General features: G+C 39.0%; 1 protein-coding gene and 1 long non-coding RNA gene across 2 annotated transcripts; one reads left to right on the top strand and one right to left on the bottom strand.

The window, feature by feature from the left end:
• Positions 1 to 816: 816 nt before the first annotated feature.
• LOC143304370 (uncharacterized) lies at positions 817 to 3353 on the bottom strand. The gene is made up of 2 exons (XR_013061065.1): positions 1340 to 3353; positions 817 to 1244 (listed from the first exon to the last, which is right to left on the bottom strand). It is a non-coding gene; the product is annotated as an uncharacterized LOC143304370 (long non-coding RNA).
• A 559-nt stretch (positions 3354 to 3912) lies between these two features.
• On the top strand, positions 3913 to 10593 carry LOC143304362 (glutathione S-transferase-like). The gene is made up of 4 exons (XM_076626819.1): positions 3913 to 4058; positions 5028 to 5163; positions 9767 to 9934; positions 10136 to 10593. The coding sequence occupies exons 3-4, from the start codon at positions 9790 to 9792 to the stop codon at positions 10441 to 10443; spliced, it is 453 nt and encodes a 150-aa protein (XP_076482934.1). The 5' UTR covers positions 3913 to 4058; positions 5028 to 5163; positions 9767 to 9789; the 3' UTR covers positions 10444 to 10593.
• The last annotated feature ends 315 nt before the right edge of the window (positions 10594 to 10908 follow it).

The following is a 10908-nucleotide window of genomic DNA, read 5'->3' as shown; positions in this document are numbered from 1 at the left end:
AGTCAAAAACACGCGATACCCTGTCCATCGTAATCGTAAGAAAAGAAAAAAAGGAGAAAGAAGACATTTCTGTATTTCTTTACTAGGCCATGTTGATTAAAACCGAAATGATTTCGATTCATCTATTCACAAGAACGCAACGGCCTCGGAAGCTGTGTTGTGATTTCCTATCGATCGTTTCCCTCTACACAGTGTTCATATGAGCCATGTTTGTTCCTAGCAATGCCTTATAAAAAGCTGCCTGTGCTGGAGATAGACGGGAAACCGGTAGCGCAGAGTAACGCTGTGGCGCGATACTTGGCGAGGAAGTACGATCTAATGGGAAAGAACGAATGGGATGCGATGATATGCGACGTGCTCGTCGATACTCTTGGAGATTTGAAGCAAGGTGAGTAACTGATGAGATGACTTTGCATTTGTCTCACCACAGAGACAGACGTTCAAGAATTCATTGTGAAAAGACGAGTATAAACAAGATACGTATGTCTTTCCGTTAAGCGAATGTTACAGTTTGTTTGCAAAAGTCAGTTTTTAGATTATAGAATCGTAGATAGAATTTAGAGGATAGAAACTTTTAGTAGTCACTTTTAGTTTAGTAAATTCTTATCGACAATAAGCAGACTACGTTATGATACAACGATTCCAACTGAAGATTTCTATCGACATCACGAATTCGATGGCTTCCAAAAATCGTGTTTTTACACCGCCAACGTAACGTCACGCCAGTCGAATCGAAAAATTATTACTAGACAGAGAAGGTGAACAATAAACGAGGTAAATAGGCTACCGATTGAATAATATCATAACGATCGTATCTCTGGTTTTTGCTTGTCTTTTATATTTGTTTCAAATGTATAAAATATAATCGTATCGATATCGTCCACGATTAAAGCCATCCATCCGCCATCGACGAGGAACGAACGATTATATTTTGTCATTTATGCGAATCCTTCTCTTCTCTTCTTTCTCTATTTACGCCCCTCGCCTTGCTTCGTACCGCCGATGATTCACAATTCGATGCACCTGAACAGCTGGAACGTCGCAGATTTTTCCGTACGATAACAAACGTGTTTTTGATGGCCTGCTTTAAACCGTGACGATCGCCATGACGTGCATCAATTGTCGAATGATGTAGTACGACGATACTCCTACGCAACTTTTTTTTACGCTGTTTTCTCCTCTATTTTTTCTTCCTGTGTGTTATCACATGATCATGAGATACCTGTATAGAAGATGCAAAGAGTCTGTGAAGAATTTACAGATATTTAAGATTATCATAATGTTTAAGCAAAAGCTAAGACGCAAAATATTGCTCAAGATGTAATTATGTAATATTTACTCAATTTCTAGAAGACTGTTTATATCCTGTTGTTATTCTTGATATGGAGATAAATATAGTATACTTTATTAAGACCTAGATAAAAGACTTTTTTCTCGTTTCTCTTCTCTTACTTAATGACTAAGAGTTATATAACGTTTATTCGATAATTCTGCTTCTCCTGACCTTTCCACAAATGGTTGTTTATATCTCGACATTCTTGGTACTTTTAATCAAATTTTAATAACAGTACTTTACTCGTCAGAAGTAAATAAAAAAGCTCTAAGTAGAAGCAAGGATTTACTTACCTTTCCTTTCTCGAATCTCAGTTAGCAATGTTGTTCCTCTTGAAAGATTTTCCAAGTTTCCAAGACAATTTCCACGCTGGTAACATTGTATATATTTCAAGTATCGTGAACCACAGGAACTTGTTGAGGCAATATTGAAGAAAGCAAAGAGAATGAAGAAATTGTAGGAACTATGAGAGGCTACTCCTTCTTTCACAACTTATTTTCTCTTCGTTTGGGGGGAAAAACACAAATGAACGTAACGGTTGGTTTCAGCTATCTGCTACTATCGCATGGAGGAGAATCCTGAAAAGAAGGAAGCGAGGAAGAATCAACTTTTGAACGAAACAATACCATTTTACTTGACTAAATTCGACCAGATTATTGGCGAAAATGAAGGATATATCATTCCTTCTACCGTAAGATTTTTTATCCAAATTTAATGTTAAAATTTTTAGTCTTTGTGCAAACTGGGCCATGTTGTCCATAAAAAATTATTGAAACTTTGTTGCGACAAGACAGCTTTAATTGTTGAGAGCAGAGTGTATCTTTAAAATTCATTCCTGTTAGTTTATGTACAAATGAATTTGCCAAGATTTTCAGCTTTTAGATAATTATTCATGTATCTTCCTCATCAAGTTTGATAGAAATTATTACTATCGTAATCAAAGCAAAGATTAAGATATGTAAAATCATTTCTCTGGATATGACACTCTTGTTTAATGAGTGATAAATGATACCATTCGAAATATCATATTTATATAATATATAATGATACTTATAAGTGTAATCACTTAAGTACAGATATCTGAATTTTTCTCACTGTCACTGACATAGATACGTATTATCGTTCCTTAGATTACTTGACCAGTTTATTTCTTTCATCACTGTGTTATTATATAATAATAATAAATAGTCACATTAAATTAATTTAGTATGATTATGTTGTTTAATAATACGTGTTTCATTGCAAAATATTTAGTTAAAATGTGTATCGAATCGTTGTAATTCCAAAGATGTCAATTGATGTAATGTAATAATAAAGTATAAAGTATAATAAAGTATAAAGTATAATTTCGTCTGTGGTATAATCTTTCTATTCCATTTTGTTACGTCGCACCGCGAGCAATATGGCAACCAGATGTCACCGGATACTCGCAGCGTATCCTCCATAGTTTCAAGTACCTTCCATAAATCTCATAGATTTCCTAGAAAAGGTCCTTCAAACCAAACAAACGTCTGTTTCCGAAGAATTTCTAAAGACTATTGTCTACCCCGACTGGACAAGGGAAAGTTAGTTTTTCTCACGTATGCTGCAACTTTCCTCCCACTAACCACTTTCTCTCGAGGGCGGTTAAGACCCTTCGTTAACCAATTAACAACGAAGCCACTTCCTTCACTCTCCTAACTAAAATCGTCACCAACAAATCCGATGGTCCCGTGCGCTAGACACACCCATCCTTAGTTATCCTCCGAGACAGCATCGTCTCCCAAGACAGTTCTGATTTCACATCCTTCGAACGGTCAATATCCTTCCACCGGGTAGGACACACCCACAGATCAGTCACTCATTCATCTCGTACATATTCTCAACGCGAGAATTGATTGTAATTTCAACAAATAAATAAAAAAAAAATCTCGTACATACGCACCAGCGTAACTGCCTTCGTTATAAGTTGTTGGAATAAACGGTGAAATATAACTTACTATACTGTGTCATATTCATTTAACCACATCTTATCTTAACCGAAACAGGGGAACGACTACTTCGCGGCGTCGATTCATCGAATCGTAGCGAGAATTTACGCCTCTCGCTACTGCGACTGCGTCTCTCCGCGAACGGTCGTAACACATTGATCGACAGAAGTACTAAACTCTAATAACACAAATTTATATATTTACTATTTCCCAGCCACCAGTTTTATAGATTTTTCTATCTTCTGTACTACTTTTATCCCTTTTATTTTTTCTTACATGAGATTATTGTAAATTTAATATCATTTGTTCGCAATATTTGTTATTTATCTTTCATTGAATTTGAAATTTCGCGCTTCAATGTTGTGTGTTGTTCGACGTTTTATCGAACGATGTTTATCGAATTAGTTTATGAATACATACATAATCATTAAAGAATCTATAAACCTTACTAGTTTGTTTTTACTAAGTTTTGTTACAGAAAACATGTTCTCATAAATTTTCAACTCTAACTTATGGAAATTTATTAACCTTAAACTATAAAATCATTCAATGAGTCTTTCCGGATGTTTTTATGTAATCATAATTTCACATATCAGCACAGCTCCACCAATAGGATAAGAGTTATGTGGAAGCAACAGGGGGGAAGAAGAACATATAGAGATCTAAAGGTTATTTTTGTCTCATTCAAGTTTCTGTTAACCGGCTTGGAAATTTCCTGTGCTTGTTTCGACTTTGAAGTCTTAAAAAAAAAAATTGTAAGTAAATAGTATATATATAGTATATATATCCTGAGTCAAAGTTTCTCTTTATAAATAATAAACCGTTTAAAAACTATATTTTGTATGTTTTTTCCTTATTCATAATTAAATAATAAATATGAAATACTTCTACAGAAAGCCGATATCCTTCAATTAACCGAACAGCAGATGATTTAAAAATTAGTAGTTGAAAGAAATAAATGTTATTACATGTTCATAATTGATCGATAAATTTAAATATACAATTAGAAAATGTTTCTTCTTTATTGATAACTAAATAATACAGATAAGATACAAGATACTTGTACGAAAAGTCGGCGCGTCGTTCAATTAACGGAACAGCAGAGGATTTGAAAATTAGTAGTTGAAAGAAATAAATGTTATCATATGTTCATAATTGATCGATAAATTTAAGTATGCAATTAGAAAATGTTTCTTATGTTTGGAAAAATATATAATCACTGCTGAATGTTTTGTAGTTACGAAAGTTGCATACAAACATACATTGTACATACGACTAGTAATGGTACTAAATTACTGTTAGAGGGTCTTGGGTGTATAGAACCATATGGTTAAATTAATACTAGAGATAACGAATCGCGCGAATGTAATTAATATTTTGAAGTGCGTTGTTTGCATTAATTGATAGTTTTCTTATAAACTTTTTTATAAACAATTTCATTGCTATAGAAAAAAGATATGCTGCCGGTAATATGTCTATCCTACTTAAATAGAAAGTGCAATATTTTGTTATAATATTTGGCGCAAGTTTATACATTATTACATCCAAAAATAATATTCTTTTTATATCTAAGCTATATTAAAATATAAAGATACAAATAGCTATGCGAGTAGTTAGTAGTTGATGCTTTTTACTTAAATTGTCTTATACTTCATAATTTGTAATAATATAATTCTTGTCATCAATGATTCTTCGTTTTTACTTTGTATATATTATACTTCCAGGAAGATGCCGCTCTATAAATTGACTTACTTCCCAGTTACGGCATTGGCAGAACCAATCCGTTCTTCTTCAGCTATGCTAGTATTCCATTTGAAGATGAACGTATCAAAAAGGACGTCTGGCCAGAAATAAAGCCCTGTAAGCTTAAAATTTAAAGAAGTTCTGTTTCTTAAATCTCATCTTTCCTAATTTAACTAAAGTAGCTAAATAAAGTAGAACACAATTATGCAGAGTATAACAGAGATTATTGTTTACTCTCCATTGCTCTATAAGATTTTTTTTTTATTTATTTGTTGAAATTACAATCAATTCTCGCGTTGAGAATTTTCAGTAATTTTTCTGGCGTAGCGCACTGACATGACTGTTTATTTACAATAAGTTAATACTTATTATAGATAGGTATAATTTATAAGTATTATAAGTAGGTGCAAATGCTTAATTTGGATAATTAAATGAATCTAACGTTTAGGTCTAGCGGGTAGTGCCTCTTCAGCCTGCGAATCTGGTCCGTCGTATCGAGTAGTCCAGTGATTAGGGGGTTTCGGTGTTTGTTGATTCTTTTGCTATATCTGTCGCTATATTTTGCTATTTCCTCTTTGACGGTGGGTATCTTGAGGTCGCGGTGTATTGTTTCATTGGTTACATACCAAGGTGCGTCAATTAGGGATCTTAGCGTTTTCGATTGAAAGCGTTGGAGTATTTCAATGTTGGAGTTGCTTGCTGTTCCCCATAGTTGGATTCCGTGGGTCCAGACAGGTTTTATTACGGTCTTGTAGAGGGTAATTTTATTCTGTATGTTTAGTTTGGAGCGTCGGCCCGTGAGCCAATAGAGTTTTTTTAGTTTGTCCTTTAGTTGCTTCGTTTTATCTGAGATGTGTGTCTTCCACGTTAGTCTCCTGTCCAGGGTCATGCCCAGGTATCGGACTGTGTCCCTGCTAGGGATTGTTGCATTGTTGATGGTGACCTGGGGGCAGGTTTGTTTTCGGAGCGTGAAGGTGAGGATTTCTTTTCGTTGACTTTGAAGCCGCATTTGTGAAACCACTTTTCCATGGAGTCGAGACTTCGCTGGAGAGTGGATGAGGCTATTACCGGGTCTGCGTGGGTAGCTAATAGCGCTGTGTCGTCTGCAAATGTCGCTATTGTTATATCGTTTGATATGGATAGGTCGGCAGTGTAGATGGAGTACAGTATGGGTCCGAGGACACTACCTTGGGGTATGCCGGCTTCTATTGGGAATGTTGCGGAAGTGGCGTCTAGGCATTTAACCATGAATTGTCTATTGGTTAGGTAAGATTTTAGGATGGAGTAGTAGGGGTGAGGTAGGATCTTTTTAATCTTGTATAGTAGCCCTTCGTGCCATACTTTGTCGAATGCCTGTTGGATGTCTAGGAAAACCGCTGAGCAATATTTTTTCTTTTCAAGTGTTTGGCTGATCGTATGAGTTAAGCGGTGGATTTGCTCTACTGTAGAATGATGTTTTCGGAAGCCGAATTGGTGATCTGGGAGTGTTTTCAAGTTCTCTAGGATTGGAAGGAGTCGGTTCGTGAGCATCTTCTCGAATAGTTTGGACAGGGTAGGTAAAAGACTGATTGGGCGATAGGAGCAGGTTTCGTATATCGGTTTACCGGGTTTAGGGATGAGGGTAATCAATGAGATTTTCCAGGCCTTAGGATAGTGTTCCAGGCGAAGGATAGCATTAAAAATCGATGCGATGAGTGCTATACCTTTTGTGGGAAGTTCCTTGATTGCTTTATTGCTTATTAGGTCGTGTCCTGCTGCTTTCTTGGGGTTTAGGCGACTGATTGTTTCTATATTCTCTGCAGAGGAGAAGGGTTCGATAGGAGGGGACATTTGGAAGGGGGTGTGCAGGTATTCCGTAACGTCCGCGGCGGCTTTGGGGGAATGGGGTTTGAATACTTTTGACAAGTGTTTAGCAAACAGATCGACTTTTTCTGTAGGGCTTCGCGCCCATCCACCTTGCGGACGGCGGATAGGTGGGATTATTTGTGGGGGGCGTGTGAGTTTCCTGGAGGCCTTCCATAGTGAGTAGTTGGCGTCGGCTGTGGGGGATAAGCTGGCGAGGTATTTATGGAAGCAGTCGTTTTTATAGATTTTTAAGGTTCTGGATAGCTTCCTAGTTGCGTTGTTAAGTTTGCGTTTGTCCTCCGGTGTTCTATGGGTCTGCCATACTCTTCTTAGTCTACGTTTTTCTGCTATTTGTTTTAGTATGTATTGGGGATATTCTTGTTTGCTGTTAGATGGCTTTGTCGGTGTGGTGAGGCGGATTGCGTTTATTATGCTCGTGTTTAAGTATTCCGTGGCTGCTTCGATATCTTCCTTTGTTTTTAGTGGGGTGAAGGCTGAGGTTGAGTGTGTAAAGACTTCTCTGAAGAGCTGCCAGTTGGTGTGTTGGTTGTGAATGGAGCCGTTAGGTGTATTCTCGATGATTGTTGAACTGACTGTTGCTATCACGGGAGAATGATCAGAGGAGAGATCAGCCGAGGAGTTGATCTGGACGTGTCTTGATGGGATATTTTTAGTTATGAAGAAGTCGAGAAGGTCGGGTATTTTGTTGGTGTCAGTTGGCCAGTATGTGGGTTCGTATGTGGTGAGGTAGTTGAGGTTGTTGTTTATTATGCTGTTTAAGTGGTTTTTGCCTCTTGCCGTAACCAGTCTGCTGCCCCATTGGGTGTGCTTGGCGTTATAGTCTCCTCCAACTATGAATCTATTGCCCAGGGTGTCCACGAAGTTATCAAAGTCTTCTTTGGCGATGGAGTGTCTGGGAGGGCAGTATACTGCTGAGGTGGTGATTGAGCCATGACAGTCTTCTATTGCTACGTTTGTTGCTTGTAGGTAGTCTTTCTGGAATGATGGAAGTTCGTAGTGCTTAATACTTGCTTTGATTATTATTCCGGTGCCACCGTGGGCCTTTCCGCTGGGGTGTTGGGTATGGTAGAATTTGTAACCATTTATTTTCAGGTAGCTCTTGTCGGTGAAGTGGGTTTCCGATACGAGCATTACGTCGATTTGCTGGTGTTTTAAGAAGAGTTCTAGTTCAAGTTTGTGTTGCGCTAGACCGTTGGCGTTCCAGAGTGCTATGCGCCTTGGTTTTATTTTGAGCCGGGGCGTGCTAATTTTTCCACGATGAGTGTTAGTAGCGATAGCAAGTGATTTATTTGCTCTGATTGTTTCTCTATTAGCTTTTCAAGCCTTGAGGAGTTGTCTGTGTTAGGTGGGTTGGGGACACTGTTTTGGGGAAGGTTCCTTTGGCTGTTCGGGTTATTTTGGATGCCTTGTACTGCTTGTGCATAGGAGGTTGAGGTGGAGATGAATTTGGTAGGACTGGGTGTTTGGTTGGTTGAGGGGGTTGGGGTAGTCGTGAATTTCGGCGGGCTGGGTGTTTGGTTGGATACCTCTTTTGCTCTGAGCTTAGGGTACCTGTTCGTGTATAGTGTTTTATATGCTGGGCAGCCTTTGTAGTTGGCAGGGTGGTCCCCTTGGCAGTGGATGCTTTTCGCTGGAGTTTCCGGTGATTTGGCGCACTGGTCAGTGGAGTGAGTGCCTGCGCATTTAACGCAGCGGAAAGTATGGTTGCAGTATTTCTGCGTATGACCGTACCTTTGGCACCTTTTGCATTGCACTATTTCTTTTTTCACGAGCGGTGGTTCGATCTTTACTATCGCGTTCATTAGGCGACTGATGTTGTAGATTTCCTTATTGTTCGGCTTTTGTTTAATGTCTAGGAAGAATAAGGATAACGGGTCTTTCGAGACTCTATGCCTTATATTACTTACGTTGATGACTTCGTGGCCGAGTTTTGAGAGTCCGTATTTGAGTTCGTCTATGTCTGCTGAGTGGTGTATGTTTCGTGGGACCACCCGGAAAGGCCTTTCCTGTTTGAGTTGGTAGGTGTGGAAGTTGGCGTTCAGGGTCCTGAGTGTCTTGGTGAGTTTTCTGTAAGCTTCTGGGTTCGTCGGCAGTATTTTTACTCTATTGTTGCTTATCTTAAGGTTATATTCCTCCTTGCTGATATCTCTCTCTAGGGACCTGGTCATAGTCTGTATGTCAATGACGTCATCCACAAATATTGGTGGGGGAGGGGGGATTCTCTGTGAGTGTTGGTTTGGTGGCGGTTCTACGATTTCCATGGCGTCGTTTGAGGATTCCAATACGGCGAATCTGTTGTGTGTGTTTATTTGCGTTCCTGTTTCCAATTTCCTTTTCTTTGTAGTATTAGCGTCGTTAGAGCGGAGAGTTCTGCTACACTTCTGCCACGTGGGGGGGGGGGTAGCTCGGGGTAGCTGCGAGTCTGCTCCGGAGAGCCTGGTCGCGGTTGTTGGGCCATCATCGAGCTAGTTAATTCGGAATGAACAACTAGTCGTGAGGCTGTGAGGCTAGTATTCGGTTGGGGTTAGGTGCGTGGGATTTTCTTCTCCCTAAAGGGTAAGGGACACTTAGCTGTGTTCACTTTCGACGGTTGGGCGACACGTGTTGTTTTCGGACTACGCTGGGCACTAGAGACACGTCTGCACGCTTCGGCACTCCACAGCGAACTGCTCTATAAGATATGTGGGAGAACAATAGGTATTGTTAAGGAGACAATGCCCTTTGTTTGCTGATAAATTATCAATAAATTAAATTATATCTTTCCAAAACAGATAACAGGAAGCTAGATATTTAAGAAGCATCATAATCTGTTTGTTCGATAGAATCTTTGATTCTATTAGTTGTATGTTTTTAGTGACTCCTTATGGCGTGCTTCCTATGCTCGTAGCTGATAGAAGGAAGGTTGCTCAGTTTACAGCTATTTGCCGTTACTTAGCCAAACAATATGACTTAACTGGAAAGACTGACTGGGCAAATCTTCATATTGATGCCACTGTTGATACTATTCATGATATTCGTCATAGTGAGTATCCAGTGCTGTTTTGCATAAATCTTATGAGAATCTTGATAACAGATAGTACATATCTGTTCAGGTATTTATTAGTTGAATTCCGATTTAATATTTGATTTAATCGAACGATACACGTATGTCAACAATACAAGACAAAGGATTAAAAAGGATTGTAATTCTATCTTCAGTATTTAACTGAAAACAAATTTTCAGAAATTGCCGCCTTCCACTATGAGGAGGACGAGAAGGTCAAAGCTGCAAAACGCAAGGCTGCTGAAGAGACGCTGCCGTTCATTTTAGAACGTTTGGACCAGCAAGTGAAGGAAAATGACGGCTACTTCTACGATGGTACTCTCTCTTGGGCTGATTTAACATTCGTTGCTCTGCTCGATTATTTGAACTTTATGTACAAGTCTGATCTGATCGAGAATTACGAGAATCTGAAGCTGCTGGAGAAAAAGGTCCTCCTTCTGCCCAAGATCAAAAACTGGATTGAGAGACGCCCAGTTAGCGAATTCTAAACTTCACGATTGCTTATGGTTTTATAAGCGTTTAAAGATTGCTGTTGTCACGGTGGTCGTGAGAACGCAACGAAAGGATGGTTATGCCTCACATACCTTGGTCAGCAAAATGATGGCTAAGCAGTAATAGAAACCCTATGTGACCGGCATCCAGCGAGAGCCCCTCCACAGGAGCCGGGTCCTTGATATAAAAAAGTACCTCTCGAGTCGTTGTAAGAACATTCTTTTCTGTGCTGTTTGACCATTCTGTATTGTTACTCTGTCAGTGTTCAATAAATTTTCTAATAACAATCAAAATTTAAGTACGAATTTCTCACCTTGCGTGCGGAACGTGAAATTACCCCGAATCGACGTGACAAAATTGGCGATCCTGCCAGGATCCATTCATCGCATCAAGAGGAAACTTCAACGGGAACTCTACGGATTCTACAGCGAAGGACCACGGTCACCTCCTTGATCAAAAGA

Source organism: Bombus vancouverensis, unplaced genomic scaffold (genome assembly GCF_051014615.1).
Source record: "Bombus vancouverensis nearcticus unplaced genomic scaffold, iyBomVanc1_principal scaffold0031, whole genome shotgun sequence".
NCBI lineage: Eukaryota > Metazoa > Arthropoda > Insecta > Hymenoptera > Apidae > Bombus > Bombus vancouverensis.
Note: the sequence above shows the minus strand (reverse complement) of the source record. Positions and strands in the feature narration are given on the sequence as shown.

Excerpts from the sequence above, each read along its gene's own strand:
- LOC143304362 (XM_076626819.1), top strand. The coding sequence starts at position 9,790 with ATGCTCGTAGCTGATAGAAGGAAGGTTGCTCAGTTTACAGCTATTTGC. Across the intron at positions 9,935-10,135 it reads TATTCATGATATTCGTCATA|AAATTGCCGCCTTCCACTAT; the intron begins GTGAGTATCCAG and ends ACAAATTTTCAG.